The 25,338-nt window shown below is 44.8% G+C and overlaps 1 protein-coding gene across 1 annotated transcript in view; it reads right to left on the bottom strand.

Annotated features, from left to right (window-relative positions):
- MOV10L1 (Mov10 like RISC complex RNA helicase 1) overlaps positions 1-25,338 on the bottom strand; it is a 229,722-nt gene that overhangs the window by 166,184 nt on the left and 38,200 nt on the right. Inside the window, exons 4-7 of the mRNA XM_030216802.1 lie at positions 21,737-21,849; positions 21,458-21,648; positions 19,215-19,358; positions 4,679-5,272 (exon numbers count right to left, since the gene is read on the bottom strand). Of these exons, the coding sequence (XP_030072662.1) occupies positions 4,679-5,272; positions 19,215-19,358; positions 21,458-21,648; positions 21,737-21,849 (1,042 nt within the window). The remainder of the gene's footprint in view (positions 1-4,678; positions 5,273-19,214; positions 19,359-21,457; positions 21,649-21,736; positions 21,850-25,338) is intronic.

Below are 25,338 nucleotides of genomic sequence, written 5' to 3'. Positions count from 1 at the left end.
TGCAAGAGACGTCTTCTGTTTCGGCCCCTGAAACATGCCAAAACTGCAACCTGAACTTTTAGAGAACCCAATGCTTATCCTTTCTGAAGATCTGCCCGGAGAAACGCTAAGATGTGTGCAATCTGAACAGAGAAGGGAGAACGTCCACGCTCAGACACCAGCCCTCGAACGTCCTCCACAACCTTGAATACACAATGAATATAGAACGTTTCCAAGCCTGAAGCAAGGCAGAAATGACCGAATCAGAATAACCTTTTCAACATGTGGCCTACCATGAGCAAAGGAGGAAAAACACATCTACTGTATGTCTCTGGCCAAAGCTGCAGTAGGGCATCGATCCCCATCAAGCCCGGTTCTGTTCAGCGGCTGAAGAACTTGGGCACGTTGGCATTCCTTTTCATCGCCATCGGCCCACTATCAGCTGAATCCCCTGGCTGGATAGTCCTCATACCCCTGGGTGCAAGGAGAAAGTCTGTCTCCATATTCAAGGACCCTGCGATGTGAGCTGCTGACAAGCAGAAGACTTTTCTCCACCCAACTCAGAGAGGCCACCTCCACTGCCATCGGACGAGTGCTTGTTGATATAAGTCACTGCTGTCGCATTATGGGAGAAAACCCCTGCCAGAAAGTCACGTAAGGCATTCCGCACTGCACTGAGCTCCAAGCGGTTTAATAGACTGAGACTCCTGTTCCACCCAGGTGCCCAGTGGAAGGTGGAACTTGTAATGAGCTCCTCAACCCAACTTGCTGGCATCCGATATCACCACCTCCCTGTGTGCTGTCTGAAAGGGAGCTCCAATGGTCAAATTTCTAGGTAACCACTACCACCGCATGCTGGCAGCCAATGTCCAAGGAAAATGAAAGTCATACTTCTGCAACACAGGAGACCAGCAGCTGAGAAGAGATTCCTGTAATGGCTGCATATGAGCCCTTGCCCAAGGCACCACTTCCATCATCGTAGTCACTGACCCCAGAGCCTAAATGTAGTCCCAGACCCTGGGCCTGCCTTGACTGAGAAGGCAATCTGTTGAGCCAGCTTCGATCTCCTGCGTTCTGTGAGAAAGACCCTATCCCGTGTTGTGTCAAATAGAATGTGCAGATACTCCAGTGTCTGCAATGGAGTTATTCTGTTCTTCTTGAATCTGATTCTCAATAACTGCAGAAGATAGACAACTGTCTGTTGTCACCATGCTGTCACAATAGGAGGACACACAAATGAGCCAGTTGTCAAAACACGGGTGAACTCCGATTCACTGGCTTCAAAAGGCTTGCCACAACCACTATAACCTTGGAAAATGTACTTGGAGCTGTGGTGAGACCAAAGGGCAAAGCCCTGAACTGGAAGGGATGGCCTAGCAACGCAAAAAGTAGAAACCTCTGATGTGGTGGCCATATGGGTATATGCAAGTACGCTGCCCCGAGATTGAATTATCATGCTTGAACTTAGGCTATGACTGCTCTAGAAATTTCTGTGTTAAAGCGGGACACAGAGGCAGCAGTTTAGACCTTTGAGATCTAAGACTGGATGAAAGGTGCCTTCCTTGTATCTGCTTTGTCCCTGTTCGACATAAGGAACCGGAACAATGGTCCAGAACACCAGCAAAGAATCTACGGTGGCCTGAACCTGGACCGCCTTGATGTTTATATGTTTATTAAAAACTCGATATACCGCCATATGCCAAAAAAAAGGAACACAACAGTCTACCTAGACAGATATCCACCTGGACTCGTATGCCTAGGGGATTCACTACAATAAACTGGATCTAACTTAAGTTCTTGTCTCACCGGTACTTTCCCAAGAAGCAAAGCAAACATGTAATATATATATTATTCTTAAACCTATATATATATATAATAAAATATTATACTTAGTGGAAAAAGCAAGCAAAAACACGATAAATACCATAAGGTTACATAAAGAATAAATATATGTCTCTGAGGATTACCCCCAATAGAAATCTATAAACATTACATCTATGTCTATATCTGTGTTGAGAATATACCTGAGAACTACAACCAAATATATCAGGCTATATAACCATGCCCATGAATCTAGACCAGCCTGTGGCAAAAGTAACAATCATTTAACTCCCCAAACTGTAGAAGCGAACACTCCTGTATTCTCACACTTAGATGTGCTGCAGGCTTATCTTGGGCAGAAAAAGGGTCCTGTTCACAGCTCCAGCTGAGACAGTAAGCTTATCAGGATGAAGGCAATAGTTATCTATCAGCAGCCTAGGCATTGGGTCCTTAGCAACGGCAATTATCCATGATCAATTGTTTTCTTTCCAGTAACAAGCTTGTACAGGAAGGCCCAGTCTCTGGCACTAAGAGGAAGTGTCTTTCCTTAGAGACATCAGAAAATTGACTGCTGTTTTCTTGTGCCAAGCAAATTCTATCTGGAGCTATCAGAAAATCTGAATTTTCTATCTGTCCCAAAAGCAATCTACTTTCTTCGTCTTGTAAAGGTTCTGAGCACACCAACGGTCCACAGTCCTCAGGTGACTCTTCTGGCCCAATCAGAACACACACACTTGCTGTCCGAATGATGGAATCTAGGCATAAAATAACAAAGGAGTCCAGTGTTGATCCAGACATTTTCCCTGGGCAAGTTGGCACCTCCAAATAGGGCACATTGGTGTTATCACATACTTGGGGGTAATAAATCGGTCCGGTAAACAGACAAAGTGCAAACAGTCTCTGTACTAACAGTGACGTTGGTTAGAAAGCACAGTCCATAGCTATTAGAGAAACAGGTAACATCCAAGCAGCCATCTTACTCTTGCTCATACAGATGATTCAGGTTCAGGCCTCTATGTGGACACAGGCCTCAGTTGCACACATGTGACACACACCTGGGACACCTCTACACTCTCAGCCCCGTGTCCGGCAAGACTCATTCTCCTGGGATCAGGTCCTGAATATCAGAATACATCGGGAAAGCCTTTGAAGGACCTCTAAGCTCCCAGTCAACGGAGCGTTGTTTTTTAAAAAAGGGTTCCAGAGGTGGTACGGAAAATTATAGACCAATGAGTCCGACGATGGTGCTGGGCAAAATGGTAGAGACTATTACAAAGAACAATAACTCAGACTCCTAGAAGAAATTAGTCTGTGAAGTCTGAGCCTGCCTTACACCACTGACTTTAGGGTCAGCCCTTCTATGGCATCAAGACACCGAGAATACCTGGTGCATCAGGCAAGCTTCCTCTTCTCCTCTCTGAAGCACTAGAAAAAGACTAGTGTAGCCAACCTCAACTCCAAGCCCCCTTCAGGTCTCAGGGTCAAGGCATTCCTTTCAGGCAGAGCATGGGTCTCCACAACTGGCTGGACTGCATCTATCTTCTGATGTTGAAGCTGCATCACCACTACGTTAACCAAGCAGCACTCCCTTTGCTCCTCAAAAGTTCTGCATGACCTGCTCCTCGAAGGTTGCCACTGAAAGATGTAGCCGTCACAGTAAAAGTGGCTACATCCTCCTGGGTCACTTGAGGTGTATAGCAATCAGGGTCTCATGTCCGTGGAGGCTATCACGCTCTTATGGCACAGAGAAAGATGTTGTGTGTCAGAGTACTTTAAGGATACCGGAGCCCTTGGCGCCTCTGTGGTCATGGTACCATGTTTTGATGAAGAGTAATGTTGACACGTCTCAGATTCCACCTGATGTCTTGCATGACACTCCCATGACACAAATGAAAATAAGGTTGAATCATTCCTCTTCTTCAGATAGGAATCAGAAGATGACTGCGCCAATGCTCAGGGTGATTGAGACACCCTCAATATTGATGCACCCCCCAGGACACATGCAGACTGATGTTTCTGATGTGGATGTCATTGAAAAGTTTCTCTCTCTGCTTTTCACTGCCACAAATCCCTCTCTGACATCTGTGAGCACAGTCTACAATAAAAGGGATAGTCAGGTCAGATGTATTGCAGGCACCAAAAATGGGTATGCATAAAGGATATGATCCTGTTGCACCGGGAACATCTTCCCAGTGCAACAGGATCATATCTTTTGAAGCCACTAGTGTCTTCTTTTGAGCATCTCATCCAGAGAAACAGCCACAGTGAAAATTAAACAGCTTGATATCTATAGGCAGTCTGCACCATGCTAACCCCCAAAAATAGAAAACTTGAAACTCAGTGAAAAAAATTAGGAAATACTGGGGAACTTGTGGAATAAAAGACCCTGCAATAGTGACAGTACTCACAGACTGAAAAACTGCAGCAAAACATGAAAACACTGTAGCCTGATATTCTATTTTTGATAATTAGATGGATTGATGATTAACTAGATGGTTTCTATAATGTGGACTTATAATCGTGATCTTTTTGCCTTTGTTTTTGAAATGTTTTTTCTTTAGTTTCTTATTCTTTATGTAATAGTAAAAATTTCAATTAAAATGTGAAGACACTGGTGCTGAGGTGACTGACAGAAAACAGGCCCAATCAAGTTTGTGGAAAAATTTAAACTAAGGAGGTCCCACATGACAGTAGCAGGTCGAAAAGAGGGGCACATGCACAGTGAGCATACCCAAAGGTTTCTAGAATAGTTGCTGGGTTAGTGCTTCCAGCACCAGGCTCAGTAAGTGAAACTAGCCATATTTGAAGATTTAGCAGCACTGCTCGTCCTTGAATCCAACATTCACAGCAAAATGAATGGAAGTGCATGAAAACTTACTTAGCTTCACAGGTGACTACTATAGAAACTTCTCTGCCAGGAGGTATGGCTATCGTTTCATCAGTCTCAGTGACTGCTGACTGGGCTTCCTCCTTATGGGTGCTGCCTTCATCAAGCACATTTCCATTCTGTCCTTTGGTGCACTTTTCACTTTCTTCTGTTAAATGTTCATTCACCAGACCACTTCCAGTAGGGGACAAACAGGGTCTGATTGGAACCATGACCCTTGACATGCCAGCCTCCAGCAGTGCAGGACCATTTGGAATAGGACCAACAGTTGCAGCATACTGGCCAGTCAAGACTGGAGTAAAAGACAAAGGACTATATCTTGCATGAAGTACTGCACTGGGAAGGCATCTGCTGTAGGTCATGAGTATATCACTAAATACCTGAGGTCCAGTGTATCTGCTGGGGATGTTCAGTGTGTCAGAACGGCTCAAAGGTGAATTAGTTATTACCACAGCTGCAGCAGGCTCAGAGGCTGAAGCAGGGTGCCCTTGGTCTTGTTCAGACATTTCAAACCTGAAAGGAGTCTCCCTCTCCCATCCAGCCAGTTTACAGCAGATCAATGAATGGAGTGTTTTCCCTCTGTTCCTAGAAACAAACAAAAAATTAAAAACAAAAATTCAATGACTAGACACATAACACTGCTACGCATAACAAGTTTTCAGGTCAAGCTGCAGTAAGGTGTTTGTTACATGGCCATAGCTGGAAATATGAGTACCAAAAATTCTGTCCAGTGCCATGCTAAGCCTAGGCCTAGCAGAAGCTTCCATTGCCTAGGGCCACCCCTACTGCACAGAGGAGAATGGAAGACTGGAAAAGGAAAACATATGAAAGCAAAAAAAGAAGTCCATACAAACTCCAAAACAAGGGAAAAAATAAGTTTATGAACTCCTCATCCATGGAGGTACCCTCCCCACCCTCCATTTTTTCCCCACCGACTCTTAAAAACCTTTTGAAAGCACACAGGATTTCTAAACATTTTACTATCCATTATATGGCTACTATTGATCACTGGTTCTACAACTCTTAAGTAGGATATTGCTGAGGGATGCAAATGGGGAACTGTATGTACTATAATGTACAGTAACATCAGAGCGAGAACCAAAATCAAAAATGAGTTACTAGTCATTTAGTTCAATAAAATATTTATTAAAGGGACATGCTAAAATCTCAACATGGCCACTGTTTCAGAAGCAGCCTGAGAGTATGAACATTAAAAAGAAAAGACAAATGAGTTAAATCAAATGTAAAATCTATTAGACCAAAAAAGTGTGTCAACAAATGACAAAAATCATTTGCCACAAGAACTAACACCAGCTGCACATACCATATTAGGATTTGCTGACCAGCTAGCTGAGACCAATTTTCATGTACCTTTTCTGACTTCACAAGCTCCTTCCAGCTAATAGGTGCTGGAGAGATTTTGCAGCCCATCTCCTTATTCCTTCCAGTGTCTTTTGAAGTGATTCCCAGGTCCACCCTGACCCACTTGGACCTCTGTTCCTGATACCCTGCACTCCTTCCAGCTGCCTCCCATGTGGCATGCACCATATGTCTACAGATTTATATTTTCCCTTCTGCTACTTCTATGGCTCTACTACACTTTTTCTTCATGATACAACTCTTAATCCTCATCTAAAACCACTACATATTTCAGTACCACACTGCTCATTCTGTTCTACCTTCTCATCTCTGAAGATTGAATGAAAAGAAGAAAATATTGAATCAGCTCCTCCTCGCTTCTGGAGCTACCAATCCAAATCCTGGCCTTCCAAATCAACTCTCACCCTACCAATCTTACTTTTCTTCCTCTTCTCTCCTTTTCTCATATATGCCCTGTTAAATGCCCATTCTATCTCCAACAAGCCTGTCTACATTCATGACCTCTTCTCTTTCATCCTCATACTTGGCTTTGCCCCTAAAACTCTTTTCAGTTGCTGCCCCCCTCTTGTCATGGAGATTATCATTTCAATACACTGACACCATTGCCATGACCAGCAAGGAGCAAATTCCTGACCTCCCCTTCTTACAAGAAGAACTTCTTCCATGTCAAATCTCACTGCTCCTCTTCCTTTGAAGTCCACTCTATTCACCTACTCCACTACTTCTCTGGGTATGATAAGTTTCTTCCTTCCTCACTGACTAGTGGCATTCCTCTTTTCTCAAACCATCCTCCTCTTCCTTTATGCTTGAGGACCTCAACATTCATGCTGATGACCCCTTGACTCTTAAACTGCGAGTTTCTTGCTTTAACCTCCTCATTTGATCTCCAGCCATACTCCACTACCTCTACTCACCAGCCTGGCCACTGCCTCAAGCTCAAACTTCTCCACCTCTTTGACCATCTGAAAAACTTTCACACACTGTCCCCACCCTCTTATCTAGAGTTGGCTGAGGGAGGATATGATTGAGGTCTACAAAATCCTGAGCAGTGTGGAGCAGGTGGAGGTTAACTAATTTTTCACTCATTCAAAAAGTACAGAGACCAGGGGACACTCAATGAAATTTGATTTGAGCCTGCCACATCATGCCAACAGTTGAGACTCGTTAAAGATATGTGGCCCTACCATTTCCCTGCTCCAGTCATCTGCCTTCTGGTTAGCATCAGCCTGCTCCTGCCTGAGAGGGAGTGAAAGCACCTGTTGGCCTGCTGTCTGCCCATCACAGCTGTGGCCCCGATATTCTCCTGAGACATTCGACAGAGACTGACTCTATATCCAGCGTTCCCGAGTGTGGGACAACCTTCATCATCTGTCAGGTCGTAACTGTTCCTTTGCTTAGTACCTCGGGTACTAGGGGTCCTAATAAGATTCGTGACTAGGTTCGGTGTGTGTTCTCTACTCTGCCTTGAAAGGTACATAAATTTAGTACATTACCATCGTTTTGGGTAATTCTGCTTAAGTGCAGTCTCTCTGATTTGCATTGCTTTCTTGCTGGCAACGTATCTAATAAATCAGCTTTTCTATTTTTTTTTATATCTGAGCCTTGTGTCCTATTCTTTCAGTGTTTATTTTGGGCTATAGTGAACTTGGAGATTGCTGTTGGAGGGGGATCCAACTATACCTAATTATAAAAAGTAGCACTCTGAAATATAATTTGCCACTATTGTACCTTCCCTCTACCTGGGGACAGGTAATTGTGTTTTAGCCCCACATCTGCCCAGGGCATGCCCCCTCAAAATGTTTTCTGAAATAAATATGACATGCTAACACGGAAATTACTGTAGGACACTTTAGTGCGTCCCGAGGTAAGGATTTTTCACCATGCTAAGCCCACATTAGGACTTGGTACAGGACTTGGTACAGCTTAGTAAAAAGGCTTCTATATTGCCTATTCATTAACATATTTTGAAATTGATGACTAAATAAGTGATAAAATCAGGTTACAAAACTATAAAAGGACTTTTTATTCAGATACTGTACCCACCAGGAGAAAGCAAACAGTATACAGACTATGTATAAGTTTAAGACTTTAGCATAAACACAAAGTCCAAAAATTTTAAAAAAAAAAGTATTTACAAGAATACTTAAAGAAAAAACTCAAATCTGCCTCTAACCTCAAGGGCATTCATCTCACGTTTTTGTTCTATCCTTAAAACTGAGTCAATGTCTCCTTTCCTGGAAGTTTCTAAAACACAATCACACACACACACACAAAATCTAATGTCTTCCAAATAATGTTCAAATAAAGCCTCTGTTTACAGCTTTTATATTCAAGAATACTAATCCTAAATTTCATCTTTTGTTTTACCCACATGTAATAGGTCACAGAGACACAGTGCCATACCAAGGGTTAAGCAAGTGGTGTGGCTGCACAGGGAGCTAATATGGAAATGCACAAAAATTGTTCTCAACCCACTGTTTTCTCTCATTAGTGCTTGCAACGCGGGGGGGGGGGGGGGGGGGGGGGAGTTGCATGGAGCACAACAATTTATTTGGATTTAGTTCACATCTTTTTCAGAACTCATCAGTTACATTCAGGTACACTACTGTATGTATTTCCCTATTCCCTAAGGGCTAACAATCTAAGTTGGTACTTGAGGCAATGGACAGCTAAGTAACTTGCTGAGGATCACAAAGAGCACTAGGATTTGAACTAGGCTTCTCTGATTTTCAACCCACTGCTCTAATCACTAGGCTACTTGGAATAGTTCTGCAGGCGCATACTGTTATTCATATTACATTTTGGGGGCTTCAATTAGAGGGAGAAAAAAAACAACAAAAACAGACCTTTAATAACAGTCACAGTGTATCTGAGGGTGCACATACTAATCCAACTCCAAGGTCACATCACAAATCAGTTTCCACACCAATCCAGGCCCAACATTGTTCTTTTTAGCATTTCTCTATTAGACAGTACACAAGGCACTAGTTCATCCCTCAGTGTACACTAGAGCTCATAACCTATCAAAATCGCCTCTGGAAAAGTATTCTAAACCTTGAATATACCAATCTCCTCCCCTATCCAGCTCTCTGTTGGAGTTCCTCAGGGATCTGTCCTTGGGCCCCTCCTTTTTTCAATCTACACCTCTTCTTTAGGCTCCCTGATCTCATCTCATGGTTTCCACTATCATCTTTATGCTGACGACACCCAGCTGTATCTCGCCACACCAGACATCACCGCGGAAACCCAGGCCAAAGTATCGGCCTGCTTATCCGACATTGCTGCCTGGATGTCCAACTGCCACCTGAAACTGAACATGGCAAAGACAACTTATTGTTTTCCCACCCAAACCCACTTCTCCTCTCCCTTCACTCTCTATCTCAGTTGATAAAACCCTCATCATCCCCGTCTCATCTGCCCGCAACCTCGGTGTCATCTTCGACTCCTCCCTCTCCTTCTCTGCGCATATCCAGCAGATAGCCAAGATCTGTCGCTTCTTCCTCTACAACATTAGCCCCTTCCTCTCTGAGCACACCACCCGAACTCTCATCCACTCTCTCATTACCTCTTGCCTTGACTACTGCAACCTACTCCTCACCGGCCTCCCACTTAGCCACCTATCCCCCTTCAGTCCATCCAGAACTCTGCCGCACGTCTTATCTTCCGCCTTGACCGATATACTCATATCACCCCTCTCCTCAAGTCACTTCACTGGCTTCCGATCAGATACCGCATACAGTTCAAGCTTCTCCTACTAACCTACAAATGCACTCGATCTGCAGCCCCTCCTTACCTCTCTACCATCATCTCCCCTTACGCTCCTACCCGTAACCTCCGCTCTCAAGACAAATCCCTCCTTTCAGTACCCTTCTCCACCCTTTCTGCCTCGCCTCACCCCATGCTTGGAACAAACTCCCTGAGCCCGTACGCCAGGCCCCCTCCCTACCCATCTTCAAATCATTGCTCAAAGCCCACCTCTTCAATGTCGCTTTTGGCACCTAATCACAACACCTCTACTCAGGAAATCTAGACTACCCCAACTTGACATTTCGTCCTTTAGATTGTAAGCTCTTCTGAGCAGGGACCGTCCTTAGTTATTAATTTGTACAGCGCTGCGTAAACCTAGTAGCGCTCTAGAAATGTTAAGTAGTAGTAGTAGTAGAATATACCAATCTAGAAGCAGGGCTGTGGAGTTGGTACACCAAACCTTTGACTTCAACTCCTTTATTTTTCCTACTGTTGACCCTGACTGATCCCTACTATGTATAGTAAATCTAAGAGAAATTCTGATTACAGAATTACAAGATATTTCTACAAAACTGGGAACAACAAGAGACACAAGAAATGTTTGAAGTCTGAACCAAAAACCTGAAAAAAAAAAAAAAAAAGATATGTTCTCAAATGAAAATATGCAATACAAGATTTTATTTTGAGGCTGGAGTTGTTCAAGGTTGTTCTTCTGGTTGCAGGAATTCTCTAATAGCAGTTTTTCACTGTATGTAAGATTCTATGCAACAGAAAAGCAAACTTACTCACCTGCAGTAGGTGTTCTCTGAAGACAGCAAGCCAAAGTATTCTCACATGTCGCAACATCATCCGACAGAGCCTGGGGTGGTGCTGCCCAGCACGTACTATTTTATGAAAGTTCTAGCAGTGTCCCTTGTAGGGTCATATTTGGGTCAGCTGATTTTGGAATAAAATTTTTGGATTTTCTTACTACTGTTTTGCCTAGGTTTATTGGAACTTTCCTCACCTTCACCCGTTTTGTGCCTGCCTCCAGGAGGACTAGGTTTCAGAATCACTGATTTAGTGCTATATACTCTCTCCCATCTTATTTTTTAGGTTTCTAGCATTTGTATATAGACATTTCAAATTGTGCTTTTTCTTTGCATCTACAAGCTGCTTAGAAGTTGACAGGGATAATGTGCATTCTTTACCCTGCTCTCTCCTGAAACACTCTTGGCTTTCTTTCACCACTGTTGAAATCTCTCTATTGGGATTCCCTAAAATGTTCTTTCAGTAGTATCCTTTAAGGATACTGTACACCGAAGTATGCGCTCCTTGGTGACTGTAAGCTCCCTCCCAGCTCCCTCCTCCCCCCCCCCCCCCCCCCCCCCCCCGCCATTTTAGTTTAAAAGCTGCTCTCTCTCCTTAGCGCCAACAGCCTGGTTCCATCCTGGTAAAGGTGGAGTCCATCCTTTTGGAATAGACTCCCTCTTTTCCAGAATGTTGCCCAGTTCCTAGCAAATCTAAATATCTCATCCCTGCACCATCATCTCAACTATACATTGAGTCTTCGGAGCTCTGCCTGCCTCTTGGGACCTGCGCGTGGAACGGGGAACATTTCCAATAATGATACCCTAGAAGATCTAGTCTTCAGCTTTCTACTTAAGAGCCTAAATCTGACTTCCAGAACTTCCTTCCCACATTTTCCTATGTCATTGGTAGTAACATGTTCTAAGACAGCTAGATCCTCTCCAGCAGTATCTAAGAACCTAACTAGGTAATGCGCGAGGTCCAACACCTTCACACCAGGCAGGCACATGACCAGGCGATCCTCATGTCCACCAGCCACCCAGCTATCTACATGCCCAATGATTGAATCACCAACTTCAACAGCCGTCCTAAGGAAAAACATCCTCAGAGCGAGAGGATCTCGCATCCCCTGGTGGGCAGGTCCTGGCTACAGGATTACTTCCTACTTCACCAGGGTGATGCTCTCCTTTTAGGAGACCTCCCTCCTCCAAGGAAGCACAGGGCTTCCAGACTGGAGGTGGGACTTTTCTACAACAACATTTGGACAGCGGTGGAGGTGATGGGCTGTTATACATTTTCCCACTCTAACATCCTTATGTGCAGACTGCTTTTCCTTTTACTACTTCTTGGTGCTTTTGTTCATGTGCTTCTCCTCATTATACTGCTTTCAGTCAGAGGCATGGTGCTACCTTTACATTGGTGCTCACTTTGCTGGTGAAGGGGAGAGGCAAGTTGCATGGGAAAAGTTGCCATTTGACAGGAGGAGCCACTGGCACAATGTGTCAGTACAAGGGAATCTCTTTCCTTATTTGGATTTGCCAACATGTGGAATGTTTGTCAGCATAGGGGGAAGTATCTTGCCATCAAAAAATCCTTATTTAAGCCTTCAGTGCTATTTTTTGGGCAAGCTGAGCCTTCGAGTTTTTCTATCATATGATGAGCCAGAGACTTTCAGAGAGGTTCCTTATGCTTTAATGATTTTAAATCTTCTCTGATTTTGGGTTCTCAGTTGCCCAATCTTATTTACAATCCAAAAACTGTCAATAAGAGGATTCCATATATCTGACAACTCAATTATGCCTGTCAGTTGTTTTTCAGTCACAATGGGGACATTGCTAGAAGTCAGGCTTTTTCTCCAACATGTTGAAATTCTCTCTTCAAAGTTGAACTCAGTTTCGACTTAGTGTAAAACTGAAAAGGAGAAAAAAAAAACCCCACGGACTGACCATACTCTCCTGCTCCTTCTCCTCTTTTCCACCATGGATATCAATCCCTGGTCTTCCAAATCAAATCACCTTACTTGTGCAGACCAAACTACAACCTCACCAATCTTATTCCTAGTCCTCTCCTTCCTCCCTCTCTCATGTACCCTGAGGAATGTCCATTCTATCTCCAACAAGCTTGCCTACATTCATGACTTCTGTGTCTCATACTCTCCATCTTCTAAAGACTACGGGGGAGATGCACTAAACGTTTTTCATCGTTAAATGAGCCCTTAAGGAAGAATTTCCTATCCTTTCCATGCACTAAAGCCTATTTTTCGACGGTAGTAGCAGCTAACGAAACTGGAATGCAAATGAGAAATTACCATTGAAATGTAGACAATTCGGAATGCACTAACCATACCGACGATAGGAACGATTCACTTACCACCAGAAATTTAACGTCAGCTCAGACCTGTCGTTAAAGCCTGAGCTGTCATCTCCCCACTGCCCCCTGCACGATGAAAAACCAAATTGCTGGCATGTTTTAAAAGAAAAGTGGCTCCCTGCTTCCTGTGCCTAAAATAAAAAAGGAAACTAGATTAAAAAAGGATCGGGAGGGGGCAAAGGCGCTCATCAGCAGCGTCCTGTATGGACGGCTTGGCCTTGCCTGCCCCCCCCCCCCCGAAGTCCCCGCTGCTCCCGCTGCTCCGTTTGAGAAATAAAAGCTTTTAAAAATAAACCTTTGCAGTTGCTGGGCTCCCCCTCCCTTCCTGTGTCTCTCTTCTTTAGTCGGCAATGCTCCGCCTCCTGCCCTCCTCCACCTCCGTGCCCCGCCCCCCCAATTTCGTCCCCGTTGCTCCCCCCCCCCCCCCCCACCGGACCCCCCCTCCACCACAATGGCCGGTGCAGCGCCTCTCACCTAAGTTTGAAGGTGCTGCACAGGATGGATCAGCTATTCTTTAGCTCTTCTGTCTCCTCCGATGTCTCCTTTGTCTTCCTGTGTACGCCCTCCTCTGACGTCAGTTATCTACGTAGATAACTGACGTCAGAGGAGGGCGGACACAGGAAGACAAAGGAGACATCAGAGGAGACAGAAGAGCTAAAGAATAGCTGATCCATCCTGTGCAGCACCTTCAAACTTAGGTGAGAGGCGCTGCACCGGCCATTGTGGTGGAGGGGGGGTCCGGTGGGGGGGGGGAGCAACGGGGACGAAATTGGGGGGGCGGGGCACGGAGGTGGAGGAGGGCAGGAGGCGGAGCATTGCCGACTAAAGAAGAGAGACACAGGAAGGGAGGGGGAGCCCAGCAACTGCAAAGGTTTATTTTTAAAAGCTTTTATTTCTCAAACGGAGCAGCGGGGAGCAGCGGGGACTTCGGGGGGGGGGGGGGGGGGGGGCAAGGCAAGGCCATCCATACAGGACGCTGCTGATGAGCGCCTTTGCCCCCTCCCGATCCTTTAATGTTTGTGGAGACATGCAGGGGAAAGTGGGGAGCCACGTGTTTGTGTTTTCTTTTTTTTTCTTATGTTTCTGGCATGCGCAGAGCAGCCAGCATAATGCTTGGCTGCTTTGCGCATGCTTTACGAGCCGATTACCGACGGGGATTAGTGCATCGTTCTTTCCAATACCGCACCAAACTTTTTGGGGCTGTGTTTTTGGAGCATGCTTCGTTATTTGAGATTCGGTAAAGGTTTTTACGTTTCTGATTTTTTTACGTTTGCTTGATGCATCTACCCCTACGTCAGTTTCTGCCCTTTATTATGGAGGTCACCTTTTCTCCCATACTCCTCACCTGAATGTCCATGGCAGTGTTATTGGGCTGCTATTCTCTTTGTAGGCTTCAATGCCTTCCACCTCATTCTCACTTCTTTTCTTCTTTTGAAGTCCACTCATCTGCCTATTCACTCTACCTCCTCTCCAGGTAGCTGTCATTTATCAACCCCCTGATAAACTCCTCTTTTCCTCTCTCATTGATCCCTGGCTTTCTTTTTTTACCCTCAAACTATCCTCCTCTTCCCCTCATTCTTGGGGCCTTCAACATTCGTGCTGATGACTCCTATGACTTATGATGCTAAATTCCTTGGTTTAACCTCCTTATTCAATCTCCAGCCATGCTCCACTACACCTAGTCACCAACACAGCCATTGCCTTTATCTTGTCTTCTTTTCCAACTGCTCAGTCTCAGACTTCTCCACTTCAGTTCTTCCTCTTTCTCTCTGATCATCAACCGATAACTTTCACATTTAATCACCCTCCTCCGTAGTCTTTTCCAATCACCAACACATTTAAGAATCTTCAGGCTATTAACCCTTACATCCTCTCTATCACTGTTTTATCTCTTCCCTCATTCACTATGTTATCCAAATCTGTCAATGAGGCTGTTTCTTCCAGTAAAACTATATCCTCTTCTGCTTTTTGACACTCTTGCTCCTCCCATGTCCAGTTCCTTGCAGCGTATCAAACCCCAGCCTCGGGTGACCTTCAGAATCCACCACCTATATTCATGGGTCCGCTTTGCAAAGCACCTCTGATACTGCACCTGTACAGACTTCATACATTTCAAATTCTTGCTGACTTTCCAGTCTGCTCTTGTTCTTACTACTACTACTTATTTCTAAAGCGCTACTAGACGTACACAGCGCTGTACACTTGAACATGACGAGACAGCTCCTGCTCGACAGAGCTTACAATCTAATTAGGACAGACAAACAGGACAAACAAGAGATAAGGGAATATTAAAGTGAGGATGATAAAACAATGGTTCCGAACAAGTGAAGTTAAAAGTTAGGAGTTAAAAGCAGCATCAAAAAGGTGGGCTTTTAGCTTAGATTTGAAGACAGCCAGAGATGGAGCCTGACGTACCGGCTCAGGAAGTCTATTCCAGGCATATGGTGCAGCAAGATAAAAGGAACGGAGTTAGCGGTGGAGGAGAAGGGTGCAAATAAGAGAGATTTACCCAGTGAACAGAGTTCCCGGGGAGGAATGTTGGGAGAGATGAGAGTGGAGAGGTACTGAGGAGGTTTTAGCAGTCTGCTGGATATGTGCAGAGAAGGAGAGGGAGGAGTCGAAGATGACCCCAAGTTTACGAGCTGATGAGACAGGAAGAAAGAGTGTTATCCACAAAAATAGAGAATGGAGGAGGAGGAGAGGTTGGTTTAGGGGGAAAGATAAGAAGCTCATTCTTGGTCATGTTAAGTTTCAGATGGCGCTGAGACATTCAAGCAGCAATGTCAAACAGGCAGGCTGATACTTTGGCCTGGATTTCGGCTGAGATTTCTGGTGCGGAGAGGTAGATCTGGGAGTCATCAGCGTAAAGATGATACTGAAAACCATGGGATGAGATCAGAGTACCAAGGGAAGAAATATAGATGGAGGAAAGAAGAGGTCCCAGTTAGTTTCGAGGAGTAGCAGGCTGTAACTTGCATTTGGACACAGCCTCTGTGTTGAGGCAATGGTGCTTCTCAAACAGGTAGTTTTTCGAGGCATAATACTGTTGTTTGCCCTTGCCAAACAACAGAATTATGCCTATTTGACAAACTCTCCTTCTCTGCCCATATCCAGCAGACAGCCAAGACCTGTCACTTCTTTCTCTATAACATCAGCAAAATTTGCCCTTTCCTCTCTGAGCACACCACCCAAACTCTCATCCACTCTCTCATTACCTCTCGCCTTGACTACTGCAACCTACTCCTAACTGGCCTCCCGCTTAACCATCTATCCCTTCAATCCGTTCAGAACTCTGCTGCGCGTCTTATCTTCCGCCTAGACCAATATGCTCATATCACCCCTCTCCTCAATTCACTTCACTGGCTTCTGATCAGGTACCGCATAAAGTTCAAGCTTCTCCTACTAACCTACAAATGCACTCAATCTGCAGCCCCTCACTACCTCTCTACCCTCATCTTCCCTTACGCTCCTACCCGTAACCTCCGCTCACAGGATAAATCCCTCCTCTCAGTACCCTTCTCCACCATCGCCAACTCCAGACTCCGCCTTTTCTGCCTCGCCTCAGCCTATGTTTGGAATAAACTCCCTGAGCCCATACACCAAGCCCCCTCCCTACCCATCTTCAAATCCTTGCTCAAAGCCCACCTCTTCAATGTCGCTTTCGGCACCTAACCATTGTACCTCTATCCAGGAAATCTAGACTGCCTCAATCTTGATTGACTGCACTTTTTGTCTTTTAGATTGTAAGCTCCTTTGAGCAGGGACTATCCTTCTTTGTTAATTGTACAGCGCTGCGCAACCCTGGTAGCGCTTTAGAAATGTTAAATAGTAGTAGTAGTAGTAGTCAAGCTTCAACCCTCTCCGTCTCTTTGCCACAATGAACACCCTTTTCAAAGTGTCTACACCTCCAAACTCCCTTCATTCTCTGCCTAGACTATAGCCAAGTACATTTATGACAAGGTTCACAAGGTTAATCTTGATTTTTATGCCAGGTCACCTCCATGTCTCTTTCCCTCACTTTATTTTCATCCCTCCTTCATTCATTCCTCCTTCAATAGGATTCTCGTCTGAATATTGCTGGTACCCAGGTAAGAGAAACAGCCACTTAAGCCATTACCAGGCTATAGCCTGGTGCAAAATAATAACTCGGTACAAAACATGTGGTGGTTGACATTAAAAAAAAATTGTTAAAAACCTGACCCCACAAGCTATTATCCCCCTCAAGTACAGATCATAATACAAGCAGGAGACTGGAAACTACTACGTAGTGTGAGGTGCCTATCTCTGCACAGGCATAACCCCATGGTTTGCAAAAAAGAATGAAGCTCTTCAGGCAGGGAGAGCAAAGCAGATGGTGAAGACTTAGCTGCTGTCACTAGTACCGGAGTAGATCTGACTGGCTTTAACACATCAGACTGGCATCATGCAGATGATTTTCAAGGCTGGATACCTGCACCAACTCTATACCAGGGGTGGGCAACCTCAGTCCTTGAAAGTTGCAACCCAGTTGGGTTTTCAGGATTACCCCAATGAATATGCATGAGATCTAGTTGCATACAATGGAGGTGCATGCATATTTATTAACGAGATCCTGAAAACCAAATTGGATTGTGATCAAGGACAGAGGGTGCCCCCAATGAATACACATCAGATCTATTTACATACAATGGAGGAGGTGCATGCATATTTATTGGGCAAATCCTAAAAACTGAACTAGATTGTCATCCTCAAGGACCAAAGTTGCCCCCAATGAATATGCACGAGTTCTGTTTGCGTACAATGGAGGCAGTGCATGCATAATTATTGGGGAAGTCCTGAAAACCGAACTGGACTGTGATCCTCAAGGACCGAGGTTGCCCACCAGTTCTATACTGTAAAGAGCATTATTCAGTAAGAGAGATAGAATCTAGTTTGTGGTTATCTGCACAGATGCAGAACACTGAATTTTGCACTGTAGAAAATAGCTGCAGCTCAGTACTGTGCAAGATTTCTGCATAAAAGTAGCAGGCTGTAACTTGCATTTGGACACAGCCTCTGTGTTGAGGCAATGGTGCTTCTCAAACACTTTGGGGGAAGGTTCAGAAACTGACATGTTCAGACCGGTATAACTGCATCCTAGACAACTGTGCTTTAGATTGAGAAAAATTCTTCTGAAGCTGTGCTGAATCAGAAAGGTTCTAGTCTTGAACCCTGGCAAGTGGGCTTATAAAATCACTGCACAGAAATGTGAAGGCTGCCTCATTAGATGAAGATCTAGTGGCATGCACATAAGTTGATGGTTTCTCCACAGAAGACATATATGCATATCTACTCTTTCTGCACAAGGAGGAGCTTCTCCTAAGCCTCACAATGCTCATGAAGATGATCCTTTCTAGCATGCAGAGACATTCTCACACAATGCTCACATTTGGGCTGGTTGTGCTCAGAGTTCAAACACAAACATCTGCTATGACTGCTGAACTTCTGGATCTTTCTTCCACACTGCGGACATGGTCTAAAGCCAGACTTAACCTTGGCCATGTTGTGAACGTTGAAAGGTTAAAACAGAAATTTAAAATAAACAAAAATGCCCTTTTCTTAGTTTAAATGCAATGAAAAAACAAAACAAAACAAAACAAAAAAAAAAAATCACACTAAAAACTGTTTTCACATCCATTTGGGCAAAGCAACAAATAAAAACCCCACACGGAGGGCAAGAAGGACCACATGTGCTTAGAACTTTGATACTATTTCTAAAATCTAGGAAAGCTGTTCTATCCTGATGCCATGCCTCCTGACATCACCCACTTATATGCTCCATTATTCTTGCTTGACACACAAAATAAACAATGTTCTGTGTTTTACTGTACTAGACTTCTATAGATAAACACAGAATTAACATAAAAGGTTAAAAACTGAACAGATAACTTCTAAAAGCGTCTTAATTGGTTGATGAAGTGATACACATCCCCTCACTATTAGGTCACCAATGCTAATACAGCTTATACAGGCAGGGGCAAATTTGTAAACCCTGTATCACACAAAACTACCGCCACCACAAATTAAAACCTTACAGCCTCAACTGAAATACTCCCTCCCTTCACCCCACTTTAGAAACTTTTGCTCAAGGACAAAAATGATACAAGAGCAAAACGCAGGAAACTACATCTCCTATGTTGTTAACACAGAACCTTCCAGAAGCATTAGATGACATTTTCATTAAGACATTTCCCTTAGTTATTCTGATAGTTGTAAAACATACTCTATGCAAATACTCAAGTTTTTCTTTTCTCCTTGCTTAAGTATTCCAAAGTTCGTCATGCATGACACTTCCAGTCCTCCTTTGTTCCTCAGTAGAACAGCCAGCCCACGCTCCATCGAGGTTTCTCCATCAGAAGACAAGAACCTGGAACACAAGAGATGACTCTTCAGTATGGTATTTTCAAACAGGGAGAAGCAAGCAGCCATGTGGCACACAGGTGATATAAGAGAAAGGAATAGCTGCACTAGCTCCTTCAGAGTTAGCATCCTAATGAAACCAGAGCATCCATAGAATTTAATGGTACTGAGTCGACTGCTAGAACAATTAAACTGTCAATGTTGTAAGCTAGATGAGCCTCAAATTATACAAACCCAAAACAGAAATATCAATCTTACTTCTTGTAGCAAGTGTTCTTTAGTAACAAAACTAACCAAGTGGTCAACATCTTGAGGCTAGGAAAGCAAATGCGGTTTTAGAAGGCCAAGTACAGTAGTTTCACAAGACTTTGTGAAGCACTGATCAAAACAAACCCTGCTTCACATGGTTAGAAACAAGAAAAAACTCTTTAGCATGTGACACTTGCAGAATTGACTTGTTGCTGCCATGGGCCACCAGCAAAGGCTGAGGGTACGGTTGTCACTGGGAGAAGTGGAGGGGAGGTCAACATTAATTGGGGCAATTTCAGCAGTGGTGCCATTTCCAATACCTGACATAACAGGAGTGCAACATGACGGGACTATTAGTAACCATGGCCAGAAAGTATATATTGGCACTGGGCAAGTCAGAGACAGTATACTTCACCATCCCATTCCAGCCTCCATCCCGAGGTAAACATCTAAGGGAGGGGAAGTCCAAGCTCCCCTTTTACTTTTCAATAGTTCAATGGGTTCTATGGACTTTATTTTTTTTTTTTGTTACATTTGTACCCCGCACTTTCCCACTCATGGCAGGCTCAATGCGGCTTACATGGGGGAATGGAGGGTTAAGTGACTTGCCCAGAATCACAAGGAGCTGCCTGTGCCTGGAGTGGGAATCGAACTCAGTTCCTCAGTTCCCCAGGACCAAAGTCCACCACCCTAACCATTAGGCCACTCCTCCAATTTGCCTTTACAGCCAGGGGGCCCCATTTCAAAATAACTAGCTCATTCTTTTTTCCGCAAGATCATTCCACTTAATAACCCAGACTGAGTCTCTCATAGCAGGAAATTGTTTTCAACTCTCCATAATTTTGTAGGACATAGGATATAGAACAAAAAGGTCTCATGATTCACCAAGCACAGGAATTTGTTTATGTTACACTGTTTTGTTATCACAATACAAGAGAAAGGGAAAGGGGATGGGATTTGATATACCGCCTTTCTGTGATTACATTCAAAGCGGTTTACATATTGTATACAGGTACTTATTTGTACCTGGGGCAATGGAGGGTTAAGTGACTTGCCCAGAGTCAAAAGGAGCTGCCTATGCCTGAAGTGGGAATCGAACTCAGTTGCTCAGTTCCCCAGGACCAAAGTCCACCACCCTAACCACTAGGCCACTCCTCCACTTTAGGGGAAGGGGGGAAGGCTCTGTTCTGGCTGAACTGTCCCAGGGTATTTACCTCTATAGACTAAGCTCTAGCTGAAGTTCAGTTCTATTGGCCCATCACAATTCTTTTTCCACACACCCTGACCTTTAGCAAAACAGGCCACAACAGTTGCTCTCTCAACAGGTTAACCAAACTTTTACACTTACAAATAAAATGTCCTACTGAAATCTAGTGGAAGGCTAGAGGATGGATTGCAGCTCTCACAGGAATCAAGAATGTCACCGCTACCACATCAAGAACTCCTCTCAAGTGATCTGCAGCAGCTGACTATAACAGCAGGGGTACTTCTGTAGTCATCTCCTCATCCCTTTTCTCCCTCCTGTCCCCCGACAGTTGACCCCAGCCTATTATCATTTACATATGTCGTTAAGTCACAATTTAGATCATGAAAAGTATTGAGCTTGCCTTGGCTATAGTAGGCGCCTATTTTACTATCCTAAATTATAAGGGCTCGTTCCACACAAACCTTCTTTACAGTGCGACCCATCCTAGAAAGACATTCATACATTGGTAAGGTACACTGCACAAGCTGCACCAAGAAGTGGAAAAAACCTCCAAAGTGGATTCTAGAAGCTTCTAGCTAGATGCATAAAAATGGAAGATCGATAGCAAAGGCTGGGGGGGGGGGGGGGGGGTAGAAGGAACCTCTACTTACCCATTCTTGTCTATGGGTGCCATGCACAATGCCCTCCAGATGTAGCATGACTGGCTGCTCTCAATCACCACTGCACTGACCACATCACCTCTGCAAGGATAGTAACCAGAGGGAAGCCGCAAGGAATCCAGAGTGAAAAATATGCTGTCATCTATCACGCCACTTCTCCCAAACAGTGTAGTAATACTAACCTGAAGTCATAAGAATGCATTGGCACTTAGTATTCCATAGTACTGTCCATATACTCAAATTGGCAATATGAAACACAAAATACTGCACCTGATCAACTCTCTTGTATCTAAGCGGCTTCACAGCATATGCCTCACTGCACCATGTTACTGGGTTTATGTAATACTGTGTCTGTACCCAGTCACCTTTATATGGCTCATAGCCTGTTCAAGAATGCAAATGATCAACAATTAAAATCATGAATGGGCAGTTTCTCAACACTACTGCTTAAGAGAGGGTCAAGCCCACTGTTTGATGAGTCATTCGGGAATGCCCATGTACACAAATGAAACTGTGGTACAGGCCAAAAACAAAAGCCACAAATTAAAAGTTCATCTAGCACAAACAGAATCATCATGAAAAAAAACCTCCAAAGACTTTCCCCATCTGTGGAAGAGAAATGGTGAAATATGAGCTTACCTGTTAAATTTCCTCTCTTTGAGTCCTGCCAGACCAGCCCCTACACGTGGGTTATATCACCCTGCCAGCAGACAGAGACAGAGGTCCACACTGTATAAGCACTGCTGTAGCTGGATACTTTCCTAATATACTAATGTCAAACAACAAAAACACAAACCTTTAAACTAGTCAGAAATTGATCAACCATGCTGATCAAAAACAGCCAAGGGCATGGGTATATACACCATCACACACCTCTCCTCCCTCTCATTCCAAAGAACAAGAAAAAAACAAACAACCCCCCCCCCCCCACCACCACCACCACCAAAACAGGCAACTAAAGCCTTCCAGGGAAGAGATCTGGACTCTGGCAGGATTCAAGTAAAGGAAATTAACAGGTAAACTTACAATTTCACCATAAAACTAGACCAGTTGAGATGTGAGAAGTACCCAAACAGTTCCTAATCCAGCAGGAAGAAGAGACTGTTCAGAGCAAGCAGTTATTCACCTGTAGTAGTATTCTCCATGGAGAGAAGGACACCTTTCCAGCGTTTTCTAGAAGCATGTGGAAGCACCCCTTTAAGCACATGCAGGTCTTTCAGCCTCACCACCACCATCGCATGGGACCAGGTCAATCTAGTGCAATGGTTGATAGAATGCAACTCCAAGGGGAAGTGGGCAGGGAAGTAAGAATATTCATCCTGCTATCCTCACAAAACACCTACTACGGGAGAGTACCTTCACTTTCTCCAAGGATAAGCAGTATGAAAAATATTCTTACTGTTGGAAATCCCTAGCTATCAGGATGTCCTAAATAATTAAAAAGGGAAAAGAAGGGAGGCCTGTTGAGAAACTGACAACTGTTGTTGATTTTGAAACAGCCTGGAACAGAAATAAATAGGTCTAGGAAGATGGAGTTGGATTCTAGACACCCCCCACCCCCCAAAAAAGCCTGAAGTACTGTCTAACAAAGACAGTAGTGTGATGTGAATATGCGGACTGAAGACCATACTGCAGTTCTACAAATCTCTACGGAAGCTGATATCAGGTCAGAATCCAATGCAGCTATGGCTCTGACCCTGTGAGCCATGACATGACCCTCCAGTCAGTCCTATCTGGGCATAAGTAAATGAGATTCAGTAAAAGATCTCCTACAGGAGAGAAGAATTCTAATTTGTAACCTGATATTATCAAGAACCTACTGGTCCAATGTGATTTTGATCCACTGCTTAAAGAACAGAGCCAGCCAACCTCCTATGAGCAAAGCTGAGTAGCGGACTGGTGCCCCATCATTAGGCAATTTGTGGTGTGGATGCAGCCCAGGCCGCAGGTCTCCGAGTGCACTTGTCGCCACCATTTTCCAAGACACCCTTGTATACTTTGCCTCTATAGGACAACGATGGCTGAAACTGGGTTCTCTGAAAGGCCACTAAAGAAGCCAAAGCAGGCCAAGGCGATGTATCCAGGACTCCTGAAACCAAGAACGCATTGCGGTCGCTCTAAACTGTTGCTTCTGCCTGTCCTCAGACATGCATTGTGCCTTGGGGTCCCCCAGGTCTTTAACCACCTTCTCGAGATCCTGACAAAACAGCAGTCTACCCTGGGAGGGGAGCCTGGTAAGGTGTTGCATAGAGGCTGTGTCCACTGCCCAATGGTGAAGCCACAACAGCCTGCGGGCCGTGATGCTTAGCGGAAAAGCACACAAGGTCATATAGTAAGTTTGCCAAATAAGCCAAACCGGACTCCATTGAGGCAAAATCCAAGGGTTGAATTCATCTCCCAACATCCCCTCCACTGCCTGCTGAACCCAAGCAAGGCACGCTTTTGCCACATAATAACTTCAACGCTATACCCCCCTCCACCAGCAGGGTCGTCTTCTTCGTAACTGCCGCCATCACCAACATGTCCACCTTAGGGAGCTTAAACTTATCTAAGTAATCAGGCAATACTGGGTGCAGGCAAAACATGGTCTTCACTACCCGAAACCCAGCCTCCGGAGTGGCCCATTGGGTTGAAATCAGTTCTTCAGTCACCTCATGGACTGGGAGGGTTTCCTAGTGCTAGTCATTTTCGGGTTACATACAGCAGGGGACTCATCTACCGTAATGTTAAGTGCATTAACAATCAATGAGGGCAACTCCCCCTTATGAAAAACGCGCATGGCCATGAGGTCATCCAGCTCCATGGCCAGCAGCTCCCCTTCCTCCAAGCCTTGCTCCAACGGAGTCGGACTCGACACACCAGTCAGCGCCAGCTCTGACAGGGCAGGAGATGGCGAGGGCAATGACCTCACCTCAGAGGCAGCGCTCAAGCGCCTCCATTTTTCCAGAGGCTTAAGGCCCAAGGTTTGTATAGTGTCTGCCCCAAAAAAGGCCCTACATAGAAGAACACCCCCCCCCCCACTCTGTACCCTCTTCATCAGATAAGTCCGATGAAGCAGCAGGACAGTCGTAGGAGAAGAGTTCCTTCCCCCCACCAAGCTGATAATGAGGGTCCAGACTCAGCAAGGTCCAACAGATTTCCTGAAGTCTACCATGAAACCGGCCCTAGCAGCACCGAGCACATGGTTGCGGGAGAGGTCGAGTCGGCCTGTCTGAAGGGAGGGCACGCGAGGGAATCTACCATGTGGGAAACCATCAGGAATTCGCCGATTCCACTTTCAAGTTGGCACACCCTCCCCCCACATAGAGAACACTGCCACTGTTTCACGCAGTGTGAGCAGCATTTCAGTCTCTGCAGCCATGACTACAGGAAATAAATGTACTGTAAAGGCAGGGAAGACAAAACAGGAAACTCACCCCACTACCACGCTGTGCTCTGCAGCTGCCTGAAATTTCTCCGGCCCTTGAGAAGCAGCTCACTGCCCCACAGCCTCTGCACACCGTGTGCTGACCAGTTTGTTTTATTTTTTTTTCTTGTTCCACAAGAGCTGTTCAAAGAAAAACAAAACAGCATTTTTTTTTTTTTTTAGGTAATGTGGAACTAAGGCAGGACAGATGCTACTAAGGACAGTGGCGACCAAGTATGTCCCCCTACAGCTGGCACTGCATAGCCAGAGCACTCCCTATGCTCAGACTAGGCAACCTAGACCAGGAGCACCCCAGAGGAATCCAGGAGCTAGAAGAATTCCAACCACCTGCCTGCTGGAGATAGAGATATACTACTGTCTGCGGAGCTACGTGTCCTATAATCACTGGAGTCAAGTCAGTGATCTGTCGCCACCTGCTGGATCAAGGAACACAACCCATTAGTTC

The sequence above is a fragment of the Microcaecilia unicolor genome, chromosome 10 (assembly GCF_901765095.1).
Source record: "Microcaecilia unicolor chromosome 10, aMicUni1.1, whole genome shotgun sequence".
Lineage (NCBI taxonomy): Eukaryota > Metazoa > Chordata > Amphibia > Gymnophiona > Siphonopidae > Microcaecilia > Microcaecilia unicolor.
Note: the sequence above shows the minus strand (reverse complement) of the source record. Positions and strands in the feature narration are given on the sequence as shown.